General features: G+C 41.6%; 3 protein-coding genes across 3 annotated transcripts in view; 1 reads left to right on the top strand and 2 right to left on the bottom strand.

Moving 5' to 3' along the window:
* Positions 1–18,451, bottom strand: part of LOC134845154 (nuclear pore complex protein Nup153-like) — a 438,386-nt gene that overhangs the window by 229,330 nt on the left and 190,605 nt on the right. The gene's annotated exons all lie outside the window — the stretch shown is intronic.
* The window catches only part of LOC134844771 (WD repeat and HMG-box DNA-binding protein 1-like), a 473,647-nt gene that overhangs the window by 264,596 nt on the left and 190,600 nt on the right, over positions 1–18,451 (bottom strand). The gene's annotated exons all lie outside the window — the stretch shown is intronic.
* LOC134844769 (lymphokine-activated killer T-cell-originated protein kinase-like) lies at positions 4,045–4,959 on the top strand. The gene has a single exon (XM_063861584.1). The coding sequence runs from the start codon at positions 4,045–4,047 to the stop codon at positions 4,957–4,959; it is 915 nt and encodes a 304-aa protein (XP_063717654.1).

The raw sequence follows: 18,451 nt of genomic DNA, 5'->3' as shown, positions 1-18,451 counted from the left end.
GAAGACTGGGTCAAACCTGGTAGCCTTCTGGCGGAAGTCTGTGGACTGGAGGGTCATGTTTGTGGAGGTCTGGACTTTGTGAAGACCCTTGAGAAACAACACAAGCAATTGACGATATTGTTTGGGAATGTCGTGATGAAGGCAAGGACGGAAAAGGAACTGATAGCGGATTGTCATGGAGGAGCCGAGGTGAATCTAGTGACTGCACTAGGATTCTACAGCATGTTTAGTTCTTTAGAGTCACTATTGAATCTAGAACAGAGACATGAGATGGTCACAGCCATCAGTGTAGAAGTGTTCCCAGGAGTTCTGCAAACCGAGCAGAAATACATAGGAAAATGGAGGGAAGCGATCGAGACGGAAATGAACATCAGACACAGTGAGACTTATTGTAGACCATCGGGAGCACGATATTTGGTGGGTTCGACATTGGCTCCAATGTGCAAGAGCAGATACCCGGTAAATTTCGTAGCTGTGGATGTAAAGAGTACCAGAACGATCGTGCATCAAGCCATCTCAGTGCCGAAGTGTGTGAGACTGGCGAGAATGTCCGAGAAATCTTACGAGTTGCTATGTAAGATGTTCTCAGCAGTTCCAGAGAGAACCAAGGAAGAGTTGGAATCGATACTAGGAAAGAAGTTCATGGGATACGTGAGCGGGAACTTCAGTGACTTTGAGAGACAGAAACAGAGAGGATCAACTGTTACAGATTACAATACAGTAGACGAGAATGATGAAGTCCACCGAGTGATGATGGAATGGGAACCATTACTGGAAGTTTCGGGAAAACGTAACTGGAGGAGCATCATGTTGACACATGACGAGTTTCCCTGCCACTGCTTGCTGCAGACCTGGTGGTATCCCAAGCGTAGTAATCTGGTGTTGATCTGGGACTCTGGAGAGCTGCTCTCCATGGGTTTACCAGACTCATCGCAGCCCATAACAATAGTGATAGTGGGAGTTATGATGGCGATACGATGGCTGGAAGCTCACGTAAGAGAGAACAATAGACAGGAAGCGCCAACGAGAGAACAGTTGCGGAAATTGGATTGTCTAAAAGATTTAGATCTTTTTGAGACAATGTGCAAAATTCTAAACATTCCGATGGAAGTGAAGAAGATATGGGCAACAAAACGATTGATGCCATGGTTCAGAGCTAAGATGACTGCATGGTTGTACGAATATGCTAAAAAGCATATGTCGAAGCACGGCAGAGTGTACAGTGAATATCAGCTGGACATTGGAGCAGGAGCTTTCAAGCGAGCTCTCGTGACTCATCGGAATGCAGTGACCACCGCTGTGAAAAGAATTTCCAGGACAAGTGAACGTAGTGGAAAGGAGAAGGCAGAGATGTTAAAGGAAGATTTGGAGAGAAATGTGACGTTGTGTCTCCACAAAGAGCTTCTGCAGGAACAGAGAATCTAACGTGGATCCCCTACCTTGTTGCAAACAGAGGCTAGAAGAGCAGAAGTGTTGGAGGACTGCTTCCAACAGCGTCAGGATAGCTAACGACGTGTTGCAGGACACAGAAACTGAAAGTGCAGAGTCATTATCACAGGAGGAGGAGATGGAGCATTGACGAATGGCCGAAAAACGAGATGCAAAAAGAGACGAAATTAGAAGAATTTAGAAGTTTTAGAACTTCTAAACGACGAAAAAAGAAGAAAACAAAGAAGTGATGAAGAAGAAGTTAAAACTCAGAATTGTTTCATGTGTGTGAAAAAACTCAAGTCAGAAACTAAGCAACCAAGTTGTAATTGTAAAATGAAAGATTTAGTTGAGTTTTGAAGTTGTTGCATTTATAAATTTGATTTTGATTTTAGTTAAGTGGCTTCAGAGACACTTATTTACTGTTTATTTAGAAAGGTTTGAGTGAAGGTGTATATTTAAATATTCCAGCCTGCATGACTGTTTTTAATCAGCTAGGAGAACTGATCACTTTGTGGTGACATGAAAGGCTTGGGTAATCTCTCGAAGAGGAACATTGTTTCATTGTTCTTTCTAACCACAGAGTTTCTTAGTTTTAATATTCAGGACAATAACAAGCAAGATTTCCGAAGGGAAGAAGCATAGTAGGATAATTTTAGCTTGTTGGTTGGCAGGACTGTCCTGCAAACCAACACCTTTTAAATCTAGGAGAAAAAGTTTTTAATCAGGACATTGGAAGTCGAAAAATATGTTTTTATCTCAGGTCACATCCTCAATGTGCAGATTAATGAAAGATTTTGAAGGCTATAGTGATGTAGTATGATGCCATTTATATTCTGCAGTGAGTCGATATGACGTGGATAAAAGTAATTTCGTGCGTTTTGTAAATTCTGTTCGATGACACTGTACCAATTCTACGAACATTGCGAGACTGTCCGGGGAGTATGTGACATTCGATCAGAATGGATCAAAATGCAGATTCAGCATATTCGAATTTTTAGCAGTGAACCTTCCGATTTGGCAATTTTGAAGGAATAAAAGCGTTATTGGCACGATTGGCCAAACGGTGAGGTCTAGAATTTCTGGTATTTTGAAATTTTAAAATTTCGAAATATGACGTCATATTTCTGAGAAACGTCAGAAACGGCCATTTAGGAAGAAAGTCGAAGAAAAACACAACAACAGTAGTTGCGCTGACGATAACAACGGAAATTGTGATTGAGAGACAACAACAGATTGCAGGAATAGCAGAGACCGTTCCGAGTTGCAACTATTGTGTCGCTTCAATAGTTGCAAGGCCGTGGCGAATAACGGTGAAGGGTGGAAAACCAGCCTTCCGCAGGGAAGATAAGAGCCTTATTTCCCCGGATTCAAGAATCCGGAGGGGTGCCGGGACTGAAACTTTTATCGACTTATATAAACTTTTAGCTTCCCTGTCATGTCTTGATTTGAATTTAATTAACATCTGATTCATTCTATTAAGATGAGAAGCTAGGAGTTGGGGGAAAGGGCTGAACAAAAACAATAATAATTCAATAAGTAGTAGTAGCCCTGATTTTAGGAGTGACCTCGTGGTCTGCGGATACTGAGACCCAGCCATGAGCTCACTATTTCTGCATGTAATTAAGTTAATTTGAGTGTTTTGACCGAAGCCGAAAGCAGTAACGTTTTTGTCGACCCGATGTTAGAAAGACCACCGAAAGTACTGGCTTGGTAGAGACGGCGAAAAGCATGTAAAGCTCTGTTTAGACGTTGGCCAGGCGTCTTAGGACTTAGTTTTATTTTCCGTCGATATGTATCTTCCGGGCGAATGTTACACGAGACGATGCTCTTAGTTGTGAAAACGATTGAAATTAACTTTTCATCAAAGTTTCCTCCGAAATTATTTAGATTTTTTTTATCTTTGTTAGAACTACGGGGTCTAGGACAACAAGCCGACGGGACTTCAAGCCGAAATTTAAACATTACAAGCACCTAAAAACGCTAAATTTTTATAATTAAAATGTTTATTTTGAAAAAAAAGTAGACAAGTTTAGTTCATCATAAGCGTTCTTCATGACAATGCACCATTTAAGAGTGGCATCAGAAAGTTAGATCAGCAGGATTTTGAAATGCATAAATTATACACATGAAAAACCCCATGAACAATGTTTTAATTTTTTATATTCCTAAACATCATTTTTAGGCTCAAAAATAACAAAAAAGCCAATAACTTGTTAAGCAAGCTGATGAAATTGAGAATTTTTTCAAAACAGTTTTCAAATTATCCATATTTCATAACCTTTTGACGAAATGTTCGGCTTGAAGTCCCTTTTTATACGATTCGGCTTCAAGTCACGTCGGCTTGATGTCCGGCACCCAGAACTACGTCCTCAATATTTTGTTTTCGTTCAATTATTATGCATTTAAGAAATTTTTATCAATATGATCACACCAGCAAAATTGTTTAAAAGTTCATTTAGCTATTAAAGTGGTTGAAAAAAGTGTCAATAGATTTTCATTGTGCAAAATCGACTGATAATGGAAAACCGAAAAGAGATGTCTGCAACCATTAAACTGCGTGAATTTTTTTCAGGATTATGTTTTAATTGCTCCAGCCGTTTTTGATAACTCTAAATGTCCCCGTGCTATGGATCTCCACAGTTTAGTAAAGTAGCATCTGGTACTGGAATCAAAGTGTATAGATGCCTGCGTTTCACTCCGAACGGACGCAATCACTCTTCGCCATGGGCGAGCAAAGTACTGAACAGTAGATTGGGTCGTGAAAGTGTATTAATTCAGCAGCGTTTATTTAAAGAGGCTGAAATTTTGAGGCAGATGGATCACCCTAACATAATAAAACTGAAAATTGTCAATGGAATTGAGGAGAGGAGTACTGCACTGAACCTTGAGTTCGGAGGCAAAAGTTTATCAGAAATTTTATATGGCACACGAAAATCTTCATTTAATGATTCTGTTAGTTTAACTGCAGAAAATTGTCAAATTATTATTACAGATGTCATAAACGCGCTGAAGTATTTGCATCTGGAGAAGTTCCTTTTACATGGAGATATCAAGTCGGATAACATTCTATTTGACCAGCAGAAAAACGTTGCAAAAGTTTGTGATTTTGGAGTAAGTCTTGAAATGAGAGCCGGTGGTTCTGGAGAATTTTTGGTCAGAAAGAACCATAGCGAATGTTACTTCGGCTCTCCCGAATATCAGCCAAAGGAAGTAATGGTTGAGGTAGACTGCGAAGAGGATCGATCAATTACCGACCGCTGCGACATTTGGGCATTCGGACTTGTTATTTTTGAAATCATTGTTAGGAAACCTCCATATTCTCGGTTGATTCCAAGTCCTGATGGGAAGTCCGGGTTTGAAATTGCAGTCGATCCAGCAATAGATGAACTCCTCGGAACAAAACCAATTTTGTCAGATCAAACTTTCTATGCCCCAGAAAAGGTGGTCAAGTTGTTTAATTGGTGCACAGAGGAAGATTTTCGAGACAGAGCATCTATTTTGAATGTTCATCATCTTTGGAACGAATAAACTTCTTATACCTTTACTACAAAATATTAAAACTCTCAAAATCATTTTCAGAACCATTTTGTAAATTCTAGTTTTGTACACGTGGTAGTAGTGTAGATGTGTTAATGATAATATAACGGTTAATTGACATTTAGAAGTCGCGTTTTTAATTAGCTTTCACTGAGTTTTTTTAGCTACCACACTCGTTCACAAGACTACGTCTCCTATTTGCAAAAGGAACTGTTTGCAATACATTGGTCACACTGTTTTGCAGGAACGGCCCGCCCTTATATAAACCATTTAACCTATGTTCATCATCCGTATAAAATTTACCCGAGGTTGACTCAAATCCTCAAAAAAATTGATGATCTTTTGAAGACAGCATTGTTTTGTTTCGCAAGATTCCGATTTTTCCAACCCTTATCGCAAACCAAAAAATAATAGGTGTCCCTCTAGTTGATCGTGAGTGAAGACGATAGGCGATGGATATGTCCCTGTCGTCATTGGTTGCTCCAATCTCTCGTGATATACTGACAATCTTAGCAATGTTGACTCAATAGTTTCCTGTTTCTTTCCATTTTCAACTTGCTCGGGTTCTCCTATGATGCGACGATTATACGTCTCTCTTTTCTCTGCTTCAGATAGGGTTTTCATTTTGTTCAGACCGGACTGGGCGTAAATTGTTTTTGTGTCGGACCTTATTTCATCATTTTTTCAAATTTCATCTTCTTCTTCCCCTTCTTCGTTCTGTTACGACCTTTGCAGGTCCTAGAATGGGACTCGGGCTCGCTCACTGCTCTCCTCCGTGTATGTTCCTCTTATGACGCGCGAGATTTGTTGCACTCTGGTCCTCCCCGCATATGTCGCATATCGCCCGTTTGCCTTTTGGGGGTTCCTTAGTATGTCCCTCGCATGCTCGCCTATGGTTCGTCCATGGCCCTTTCTCGTTGAACGTGCGCATGCAATGCGGGCATGTGAAGGTCGTGAGACGCTCGTGGTGCATTTTCCTTTCATGTTGTGTCCTTCCACCCTTACTGGCGCACACTCGCTCACATCCTTCCCATCTACATTTATAGACATTCCCCCTTGAGTCTTCAGTATACTGTGATCTTCTGGGCTTTTCCTGTCTTCCATTTACGTTGCACATTTCATTTTCCCAGTTCTCAATGAATTGCATCCGTTCCTTAGTCAGTATCTTCCACTTTTTCCTGTCGCGGGTGAGGTTCTCGAGGTCTGTCCAATCCTTTCCCATCTCTTTAACTAGCTTCCTCCAGTATGAAATAAGACCATTGCGCAGGGTGCCCTGTTGTGTCGGCTCCATTTTCCAGTGTCCTAGGACGACTCTTTTCACTGTCCTGGTATTGGGCATTCGCAGAATGTGTCCTATTCGTTCCAGGGCTCGTTTTTCTATTTTGCACCGAATTGATGGTATTCCCAACTCTTTCCTTATTTGATACGAGTTTGTGCTGGTTTCCTGCATGCGTATCAAGGCAAGACCTCTTCCTCCATTCCAAATATGCCGATACGCCTTGTCCACCACGCTTTGCATCTTATTTATGTCTGTCTTTGACCATGGCCTCACAGCTGAGTCAAATAGCATTGTAGACTCAACTGTGGCTTGCACTACGATAGCTTGGGTACGTTTTGATAAGGTAGATTTCCATAACCACCGTTTGATTTTGTACCACGCGCAGTACCCTCTTTTTATCCGAGCAGCCTTGTCTTCATTTTTACCGATTCGTGTCCCTAGCATCCTCGTTTTATTGGCTGCCTCAGAAGCGAAGGATATGTTTTCCTCCTTGCCATCGTGGCACTTTTCTTCGAACTGGGCGAGGGCTTCCTTGAAAGCTGTCTTGCCTTCCCTCAGCTCACTGTTCCAGCCAATAAGGGTTGAGTCGTCCGCGAACAAGGAGTCCACTAAGATGAACTTCTCTTGTGTACTACTTCTCGTCGTTCTCCGTGTATCTACGGGGGGTAAGCTATTGCCGGGTCTCCAGCTCCACGCAAGGCCGTACTCTTCGTCGTTACTCACTGCCTTTTGTTCCCGCATTTTTGTGCTAGTCGGACCGCTTGAGTATGGTAGATGTTATACAGGATTGGTAATGTTGCACATCCCTCTCTCAGTCCTCGCTGTGGCCTCCAGTTCTCACTGAGGCCCTCTTTACCCTTGACCCTGTAACAGGTTTTCTCATGGAGGCCTTCGATTATTTCCAAGACACTCGAAGTGACGCCTAGGCGCTCCAGAATTCTCCATAGGAGTTGCCTGTTGGTTCTTGGGTACGCTTTTGTAATGTCTAAGAGGGTTGCCCCGGGGCGCCTTTCATCAATTTGTTGACAACAACCTAGCACTCTTCTTGTCTCCTCGTCCACTCGCAGGACAACTTGCGTAGCATCTGCTGTAGAGCGGCCGCTACGAAAGCCATTTTGATTCTCATCCATGGCGCCGATCTCTTCTGCCCATCTTCTTATCCTTGTGGCAAAGAGCCTTGCTTTGATCCTGCTTGCCAATGGTAGGAGACATACCCCACGGTAGTTGTCCAGACAGTTTTTTGCACCCTTTTTATGCAGTGGTATCATCCAGCCCTCTTTACAATCATCTGGCCAGTCCGATGGACTGGTACCTAGGAGATTGGTTATGCAGTTGTATAGGGCTATTTTGGCGTTTCTGCTAAGGCATTTAATGCCGTCCATTCTGATACCATCGTTGCCCGGCGCTCCGTTGCTTATTCTTTCCAGCTGCTCAGTGAATTCGGCGAAGGTGATATCCTTCTCCAGGCGTTTTGCCTTCCAATCAACTTCACCTTGTACTGCGCTTAAGCCTTCATCAACACCTTTCTCGTACTCTGTTTTCGGGCCTTGTTCCCTTAGCTTGTCCCAGTTGATAACTGCTTGTGGCTTCCTTTGACCAAAGCCTTTCGACCTCCACTGTAGGTTGCATGACATGCTCATGGTCCGAGAGTTTACACCTGGTGTTGATGGTTCTTATGCCCCTTGCAACTCGACTCCTTTGCGACTGCTTCATGACAAAACCATCTAATTCGTGCCATGTATGGTAGGCAGGGTTTTTCCAAGTGCCCCTATTATTGTGACGGAAAAAACTGTTCACCCAGCAGAGTTGGTGCTCATGACACCAGTCAATTAGATCTCTTCCTGCTCTGTTGGTCTTCCCTAGACCAAACTGGCCCGCAGCTTCGTCCGCCTCGCGCACCTGGATATCTCCCACTGTCGCGTTGAAGTCACCTCCTATGACCAAAATGTCTCTTGCTTTCCTGGTCTGGAGTTGACTGCTAAGCTCCTCACGGTACTCCTTAAAGACTTCGGGGTCGCTATTCCACAATGGCTGATAGAGAGCTATAAGTTTTGTGCCGTCCACGCAGACCGAGATGCGCCTTTTTCCGCATTCTCGTTGGCAACCTTGGTCGCGCCAGTCTACGGCCCATAGGTCTCTTAAGAAGACTCCACTGCATTTCCCATGGACGAGTACTCCATAGAGTTCTTTTGACTTAATCCACTTAATGCCAGGAGTCTCCTCGTTCATTTCCGAGAAAAGCACTAGCTCCACTTCAGATTTTGCAATTTCCCTTAACATCTCGCAAAACCTGCCCCTTCTTGGGAAGCTAGCTCGTGCCTTCCTGACATTCCATGTCCAGATTTTGGTAAACTTGTGCTTGTCCAGAGTTTTCGCGGTATTTGACCATTTTTCTTCCCGTAGAATCTTCCTTCTTCCTCTCCTACGTCTTCGCTGCTTCTGTCTTCGCAACAGTTTACCGCTTGTCTCCGCCGGCTCTTCTTGTATCGGTTGGCAGCATTCACCTAGGAACGATGGGGACCATCTTCCATCCTCCCCTTGTTTTGTGCAGTCCCAGTGGATCCATTCGCTGCAACCGTTACATTTGACCGACCACGTTTTGCGTGTTATCCCCTTCCGACACTTCGTGCACTTCCAGGTCTTTGATGGACCCGGGTTCTTCTCCACGTCGTGCAACAGTCCAAGTCGGATTGCCGCTAACGCGTGCCTTTGTCCCGTTATCGCCTTGTTTCTCCTCCGGTGGTCGGCTACTCCTCCGGCGGGTTTGATAGGGGTATTGGACTCAGCAGTGTAGCCTAGGCTAAACCCACTGCTGAGCCTCAGTACCCCCCCCCCTGGTTTGGCTTTTGTTCTCCTTGACGGATCTGCGCTTCTTCCCTCTTGCCGGGACCAAACCATGAAGAAACAATTTCATCTTCTAATTCGAATTTGTCGCCTTCTTCCTCGTATGGACTTAGAATTGATCTGGGCTTCTTCTCTGCTGGATCTGTAATTTGAGTTTAATCTATAGATCTGTGGTTTAGACATGTACTGCCATTGATATTGGATGAATGGAGTTCAATTTTCGTCTCTAAAACTATTTAACAAGTTTATCACAACAATTATGCTAATTGCATCTTACGTGATTCGAAAACAATGCAGGAGCTATTGTCTTGTAACAACCGAGAAAGGCCAGTTTTCCCCATTTCTTTAAATGGTTTCTTAGCTTGCATCAGTTTCTCACAAAGGCAAATATTTGTTACCTGCCATATTTTGTGTTTCTTTTCCGATTATACATAAATAATGTTTTTCATAATTATAATTGGCGCTGAGCTTCGCCTTGCCTCTGTGTTACATTGGGCCAAAGCAAATATTTTTGAAGCTGTATCTAGACACCATCCTTGAAGTAGTTTTTCTGCGCATATCAATCGCTGATGAGACTTTTGTAACCAGGCAAGTAGGACTTTTCTTAATTTAATTTAGATTGTGGTCATTTTTGTCTGATACTGGATGCCATTTTTGATACTTTAGAACGTAGAATGTTTTTTTTTCGTCTTTTTTCTTAGTTTTAATTTTCACAAGTTTTTCTAAATTTAAATCTTTTTTATCTTGTCTGATTATCTTTCGAATACACGTCAGGTTTGTCAATTAGTTTCAGTGTTAATGAAGGTACTGAAGTTTGATTTACTAAGGTTGATTTTTTCATAGATTTTTCACCCCGGTTTTCTGATGTGGCTGTTTGAGTTTTAACACTTTTGACGTTGAACTTTTAACGCTCTTTCAGTTTTGGTTCCAAGCTGAGCTCAAATTACGCAAACGAAAGTGAGATTGACGCAAAAAGTGGAGATCTAAAGTTAACTTTTTTTATGGGGCTCGGTAATTCAATTCTCTCAAGTTGGGCTAGTTGTGCTATCATCTGCCGTATCAAATGTAGAATGAATTATACGCAGTCTGTTCTAATCGATGAAATCATATTTTGTTAATTGCTAAGTTCAACAACAGTAGCCGATTGCTGTGCAAATGGTACAGAAGGTTGAGAACAAGCCTCACACCACTGAAGTACACATAATTTGAACGAAAGTTCTTAAATGCTTGGCAGAATACCACCAACAAGTTCATCAAATGAGCTCAAATTTGACCGGAAAACCGAAAGTTCTCTTTCACAACTCCGAGCAGGTTACTCAACTCACTTCAAAAGCTACCATCATAAATAAAACAATATTTTACCCAATGTCTACCCAAGTTGTTCTTGAGAATCTTGATGTCGATTTTGATGTCGACAATCTCTTTCACTGCCGAGTTCACCCTACGTCTCTTACTATCGAGAATTTGATCTTACTTGTTAACTGAAATTCCCTCTTGAGCCTGGCATGGAATTTCTTTCAGTTCTCCTGTCGCCGGAAAAACTTGACCTCCAGAGCCTGCATAAATTTTTGAGCCTGCAATACAGGGTAGCCGTCAACACGAGGTTGAAAATTTTATCATTGGAAAATACGGTGTACAAAGTTTTAGCCGCTAGAGACCTTGGGGTAAATACTATGCTAGAGTAGACGAGCAATCATCATCATAACTGGGCATAAACAAAAAATTTTATTGCCCCTTCTATGTCTGCAACAGAATCAAATTTTCCATTTCAATCGGAAGCTCAAAACAGAGATCGCTGTAGCTACAACTGCAACATTAACCCCAGTTATAGTCCATCAACACATTTTTTTTTGCAAAAGTCTCAAAAGGTGTAAATTTTACGAAAATTTGTTTATTAAATGTTTATTTTTTTTGAGGGGAAGGACGGAGGTTAAGAAAAAGGACTTATTCTCGAAGCCAATAAGATAATTACTGATGTTCGAAGAAGCTGCTCTCCTCAGACCATGCTCTGATGTTCTACCCAGACAATGCCCAAAAAATAACTCAGAGCGTTTTCAAATTGTTGTAAAGACCTTTTTCAGGTTAACAGTTTGTAACTAAACAAGTTGAATCATTTGTTATCTTGGTTTAGAATGAATGGAAATTTTTTAACAGTTGCGGCACACTTACTCTAGGGGTAAATACTACGTCTAGACCTGATTTATATTCAAAAAAATTGTCCGCCTTTTGTTTGTTTGCATGATTTTATGGCTGAATTGCCCAACTTGGATTTTTTTCAGTTATAAGCAAAGTAAATTGTTATTGCCAATGTTTTTTGAATTTTTCCTGTATTTTGTAAATTTATTGCATCTCAATTTTTTGAATGCTCTCTTTTGGCTGAAAAGTTTTGAAGGGCAACAATTGCTTCGGTTTTATTTGAATCAGCTGAGTAAACTCATTTTGCATCGTTTGAAAGATCTGCTTCGCCTGTTTTTTTTTTTCAAAAAAAAACTGGTCGGAAACTCTGTGCCATTTTAATAGTAGTTTAACTGGAGTTTTAGCTAGAACTACTGGAGCGATACTGGGTCTACTGCTGAAAAAAGGGTTCAGATAGAATTAAAAATTTTTATTTTGTCTCAATTTTGTCGGCTGACTTGCCAGTTGTTTTATTTCTGTAACTTTTTCTTAATTTTTTCACTTTTTTTAAGATGGTAAAATTAGTGCATTTTTTTTGATTTTGTACACTCAAAAGTTGTCAGTTGTCTGTTTGAAAAGAAAAAAGTTGAACGTGCGCATGCAATGCGGGCATGTGAAGGTCGTGAGACGCTCGTGGTGCATTTTCCTTTCATGTTGTGTCCTTCCACCCTTACTGGCGCACACTCGCTCACATCCTTCCCATCTACATTTATAGACATTCCCCCTTGAGTCTTCAGTATACTGTGATCTTCTGGGCTTTTCCTGTCTTCCATTTACGTTGCACATTTCATTTTCCCAGTTCTCAATGAATTGCATCCGTTCCTTAGTCAGTATCTTCCACTTTTTCCTGTCGCGGGTGAGGTTCTCGAGGTCTGTCCAATCCTTTCCCATCTCTTTAACTAGCTTCCTCCAGTATGAAATAAGACCATTGCGCAGGGTGCCCTGTTGTGTCGGCTCCATTTTCCAGTGTCCTAGGACGACTCTTTTCACTGTCCTGGTATTGGGCATTCGCAGAATGTGTCCTATTCGTTCCAGGGCTCGTTTTTCTATTTTGCACCGAATTGATGGTATTCCCAACTCTTTCCTTATTTGATACGAGTTTGTGCTGGTTTCCTGCATGCGTATCAAGGCAAGACCTCTTCCTCCATTCCAAATATGCCGATACGCCTTGTCCACCACGCTTTGCATCTTATTTATGTCTGTCTTTGACCATGGCCTCACAGCTGAGTCAAATAGCATTGTAGACTCAACTGTGGCTTGCACTACGATAGCTTGGGTACGTTTTGATAAGGTAGATTTCCATAACCACCGTTTGATTTTGTACCACGCGCAGTACCCTCTTTTTATCCGAGCAGCCTTGTCTTCATTTTTACCGATTCGTGTCCCTAGCATCCTTGTTTTATTGGCTGCCTCAGAAGCGAAGGATATGTTTTCCTCCTTGCCATCGTGGCACTTTTCTTCGAACTGGGCGAGGGCTTCCTTGAAAGCTGTCTTGCCTTCCCTCAGCTCACTGTTCCAGCCAATAAGGGTTGAGTCGTCCGCGAACAAGGAGTCCACTAAGATGAACTTCTCTTGTGTACTACTTCTCGTCGTTCTCCGTGTATCTACGGGGGGTAAGCTATTGCCGGGTCTCCAGCTCCACGCAAGGCCGTACTCTTCGTCGTTACTCACTGCCTTTTGTTCCCGCATTTTTGTGCTAGTCGGACCGCTTGAGTATGGTAGATGTTATACAGGATTGGTGATGTTGCACATCCCTCTCTCAGTCCTCGCTGTGGCCTCCAGTTCTCACTGAGGCCCTCTTTACCCTTGACCCTGTAACAGGTTTTCTCATGGAGGCCTTCGATTATTTCCAAGACACTCGAAGTGACGCCTAGGCGCTCCAGAATTCTCCATAGGAGTTGCCTGTTGGTTCTTGGGTACGCTTCTGTAATGTCTAAGAGGGTTGCCCCGGGGCGCCTTTCATCAATTTGTTGACAACAACCTAGCACTCTTCTTGTCTCCTCGTCCACTCGCAGGACAACTTGCGTAGCATCTGCTGTAGAGCGGCCGCTACGAAAGCCATTTTGATTCTCATCCATGGCGCCGATCTCTTCTGCCCATCTTCTTATCCTTGTGGCAAAGAGCCTTGCTTTGATCCTGCTTGCCAATGGTAGGAGACATACCCCACGGTAGTTGTCCAGACAGTTTTTTGCAACCTTTTTATGCAGTGGTATCATCCAGCCCTCTTTACAATCATCTGGCGAGTCCGATGGACTGGTACCTAGGAGATTGGTTATGCAGTTGTATAGGGCTATTTTGGCGTTTCTGCTAAGGCATTTAATGCCGTCCATTCTGATACCATCGTTGCCCGGCGCTCCGTTGCTTATTCTTTCCAGCTGCTCAGTGAATTCGGCGAAGGTGATATCCTTCTCCAGGCGTTTTGCCTTCCAATCAACTTCACCTTGTACTGCGCTTAAGCCTTCATCAACACCTTTCTCGTACTCTGTTTTCGGGCCTTGTTCCCTTAGCTTGTCCCAGTTGATAACTGCTTGTGGCTTCCTTTGACCAAAGCCTTTCGACCTCCACTGTAGGTTGCATGACATGCTCTTGGGCTCATGGTCCGAGAGTTTACACCTGGTGTTGATGGTTCTTATGCCCCTTGCAACTCGACTCCTTTGCGACTGCTTCATGACAAAACCATCTAATTCGTGCCATGTATGGTAGGCAGGGTTTTTCCAAGTGCCCCTATTATTGTGACGGAAAAAACTGTTCACCCAGCAGAGTTGGTGCTCATGACACCAGTCAATTAGATCTCTTCCTGCTCTGTTGGTCTTCCCTAGACCAAACTGGCCCGCAGCTTCGTCCGCCTCGCGCACCTGGATATCTCCCACTGTCGCGTTGAAGTCACCTCCTATGACCAAAATGTCTCTTGCTTTCCTGGTCTGGAGTTGACTGCTAAGCTCCTCACGGTACTCCTTAAAGACTTCGGGGTCGCTATTCCACAATGGCTGATAGAGAGCTATAAGTTTTGTGCCGTCCACGCAGACCGAGATGCTCCTTTTTCCGCATTCTCGTTGGCAACCTTGGTCGCGCCAGTTTACGGCCCATAGGTCTCTTAAGAAGACTCCACTGCATTTCCCATGGACGAGTACTCCATAGAGTTCTTTTGACTTAATCCACTTAATGCCAGGAGTCTCCTCGTTCATTTCCGAGAAAAGCACTAGCTCCACTTCAGATTTTGCAATTTCCCTTAACATCTCGCAAAACCTGCCCCTTCTTGGGAAGCTAGCTCGTGCCTTCCTGACATTCCATGTCCAGATTTTGGTAAACTTGTGCTTGTCCAGAGTTTTCGCGGTATTTGACCATTTTTCTTCCCGTAGAATCTTCCTTCTTCCTCTCCTACGTCTTCGCTGCTTCTGTCTTCGCAACAGTTTACCGCTTGTCTCCGCCGGCTCTTCTTGTATCGGTTGGCAGCATTCACCTAGGAACGATGGGGACCATCTTCCATCCTCCCCTTGTTTTGTGCAGTCCCAGTGGATCCATTCGCTGCAACCGTTACATTTGACCGACCACGTTTTGCGTGTTATCCCCTTCCGACACTTCGTGCACTTCCAGGTCTTTGATGGACCCGGGTTCTTCTCCACGTCGTGCAACAGTCCAAGTCGGATTGCCGCTAACGCGTGCCTTTGTCCCGTTATCGCCTTGTTTCTCCTCCGGTGGTCGGCTACTCCTCCGGCGGGTTTGATAGGGGTATTGGACTCAGCAGTGTAGCCTAGGCTAAACCCACTGCTGAGCCTCAGTACCCCCCCCTGGTTTGGCTTTTGTTCTCCTTGACGGATCTGCGCTTCTTCCCTCTTGCCGGGACCAAACCATGAAGAAACAATTTCATCTTCTAATTCGAATTTGTCGCCTTCTTCCTCGTATGGACTTAGAATTGATCTGGGCTTCTTCTCTGCTGGATCTGTAATTTGAGTTTAATCTATAGATCTGTGGTTTAGACATGTACTGCCATTGATATTGGATGAATGGAGTTCAATTTTCGTCTCTAAAACTATTTAACAAGTTTATCACAACAATTATGCTAATTGCATCTTACGTGATTCGAAAACAATGCAGGAGCTATTGTCTTGTAACAACCGAGAAAGGCCAGTTTTCCCCATTTCTTTAAATGGTTTCTTAGCTTGCATCAGTTTCTCACAAAGGCAAATATTTGTTACCTGCCATATTTTGTGTTTCTTTTCCGATTATACATAAATAATGTTTTTCATAATTATAATTGGCGCTGAGCTTCGCCTTGCCTCTGTGTTACATTGGGCCAAAGCAAATATTTTTGAAGCTGTATCTAGACACCATCCTTGAAGTAGTTTTTCTGCGCATATCAATCGCTGATGAGACTTTTGTAACCAGGCAAGTAGGACTTTTCTTAATTTAATTTAGATTGTGGTCATTTTTGTCTGATACTGGATGCCATTTTTGATACTTTAGAACGTAGAATGTTTTTTTTTCGTCTTTTTTCTTAGTTTTAATTTTCACAAGTTTTTCTAAATTTAAATCTTTTTTATCTTGTCTGATTATCTTTCGAATACACGTCAGGTTTGTCAATTAGTTTCAGTGTTAATGAAGGTACTGAAGTTTGATTTACTAAGGTTGATTTTTTCATAGATTTTTCACCCCGGTTTTCTGATGTGGCTGTTTGAGTTTTAACACTTTTGACGTTGAACTTTTAACGCTCTTTCAGTTTTGGTTCCAAGCTGAGCTCAAATTACGCAAACGAAAGTGAGATTGACGCAAAAAGTGGAGATCTAAAGTTAACTTTTTTTATGGGGCTCGGTAATTCAATTCTCTCAAGTTGGGCTAGTTGTGCTATCATCTGCCGTATCAAATGTAGAATGAATTATACGCAGTCTGTTCTAATCGATGAAATCATATTTTGTTAATTGCTAAGTTCAACAACAGTAGCCGATTGCTGTGCAAATGGTACAGAAGGTTGAGAACAAGCCTCACACCACTAAAGTACACATAGTTTGAACGAAAGTTCTTAAATGCTTGGCAGAATACCACCAACAAGTTCATCAAATTAGCTCAAATTTGACCGGAAAACCGAAAGTTCTCTTTCACAACTCCGAGCAGGTTACTCAACTCACTTCAAAAGCTACCATCATAAATAAAACAATATTTTACCCAATGTCTACCCAAGTTGTTCTTGAGAATCTTGATATCGACAATCTCTTTCACTGCCGAGTTCACCCTACGTCTCTTACTATCGAGAATTAGATCTTACTTGTTAACTGAAATTCCCTCATGAGTCTGGCATGGAATTTCTTTCAGTTCTCCTGTCGCCGGAAAAACTTGACCTCCAGAGCCTGCATAAAATTTTGAGCCTGCAATACAGGGTAGCCGTCAACACGAGGTTGAAAATTTTACCATTGGAAAATACGGTGTACAAAGTTTTAGCCGCTAGAGACCTTGGGGTAAATACTATGCTATCATCATCATAATTGGGCATAAACAAAAAATTCCATTGCCCCTTCTAGGTCTGCAACATAATCAGCTCAAAACAGAGATCGCTGTAGCTACAACTGCAACATTAACCCCAGTTATAGTCCATAAACACATTTTTTTTGCAAAAGTCTCAAAAGGTACAAATATTACGAAAATTTGTTTATTAAAAAATTTTATTTTTTGAGGGGACGGACGGAGGTTAAGAAAAAGGACTTATTCTCGAAGCCATTAAGATAATTACTGATCTTCGTAGAAGCTGCTCTCCTCAGACCATGCTCTGATGTTCTCCCCAGACAATGCCCAAAAAATAACTTAAAGCGTTTTCAAATTGTTATAAAGATTTTTTTCAGGTTAACAGTTAGTGTAACTAAACAAGTTGAATCATTTGTTATCTTAATAAGTTGAATCATTTGTTCTTAGAATGAATGGAAATTTTTTAACAGTTGCGGCACACTTACTCTAGGGGTAAATACTACGTCTAGACCTAATTTATATTCAAAAAAATTGTCCTCCGTTTGTTTGTATGCATGATTTTTTGGCCGAATTGCCCAACTTGGATTTTTTTCAGTTGTAAGCAAAGTAACTTGTTATTGCCAATGAATTTTTTTTTGAATTTTTCCTGTATTTTGTAAATTTATTGCATCTCAATTTTTTGTATGCTCTCTTTTGGCTGAAAAGTTTTGAAGGGCAACAATTGCTTCGGTTTTATTTGAATCAGCTGAGTAAACTCATTTTGCGTCGTTTGAAAGATCTGCTTCGCCTGTTTTTTTTTTTCAAAAAAAAAACTAGTCGGAAACTCTGTGCCATTTTAATAGTAGTTTAACTGGAGTTTTAGCTAGAACTACTGGAGCGATACTGGGTCTACTGCTGAAAAAAGGGTTCAGATAGAATTAAAATTTTTGTCTGGTTTTTTTATTTTGTCTCAATTTTGTCGGCTGACTTGCCAGTTGTTTTTATTTCTGTAACTTTTTCTTAATTTTTTCACTTTTTTTCTTCATTTTCCAGATGGTAAAATTAGTGCATTTTTTTTGTTTTTGTACACTCAAAAGTTGTCAGTTGTCTGTTTGAAAAGAAAAAATTGAAATTAAAAAACTTGATTTCAGAATTTTTCTTCTTCAATACATCTCGCAATTTTTTGAAATGCATAATTTATACAAAATGTAATTTTATGCTTTCCAATTTATAACATGCTAGTGTGGATTCCAAGTTAGTGTGTATACCTTCAGTTTGTTTTATTCCAAATTATTACATGCTAAATTGTGTCTAATTTGTATTTGGTGCCACTTTTGCTGCATGGCAATGGCAATTTATTAGCATGTGTAGCTGCTTTATTTTTGGATAGTGTTTGCCGATTGTAAGTGCTCGCAGCCAAGAGGGCAGCGCGTGAGGCTCCAAATCTTGAGTTTGCAGGTTCAAATCCGATATCTATTAAAGTATTACATATTCGAAGCTTATTTCTATTTTTCGTAATTCGTTTTATAAGGCTGATTTTTGTAATCTTCTTGCTAATATTTGTGTCCTCTGTGTTTAATTTGTCAAAACGATTTCGAAAAAGATTCCTTATTTTCCAGAGAATTTTTTTTTGCAATTTTGACATGGTTGATTTGTCTACGGAGATATGTGGTAAGTTTCACACGAGATTCAGGAGTGCAGCTCTTTTTAGCCAAATTTATAGAAAACTAATAAATGTTCGTTTTGTTTTTT

The sequence above is a fragment of the Symsagittifera roscoffensis genome, chromosome 4 (assembly GCF_963678635.1).
Source record: "Symsagittifera roscoffensis chromosome 4, txSymRosc1.1, whole genome shotgun sequence".
Classification (NCBI taxonomy): Eukaryota; Metazoa; Xenacoelomorpha; order Acoela; family Convolutidae; genus Symsagittifera; species Symsagittifera roscoffensis.
This window is presented reverse-complemented; position numbering and strand designations above follow the sequence as displayed.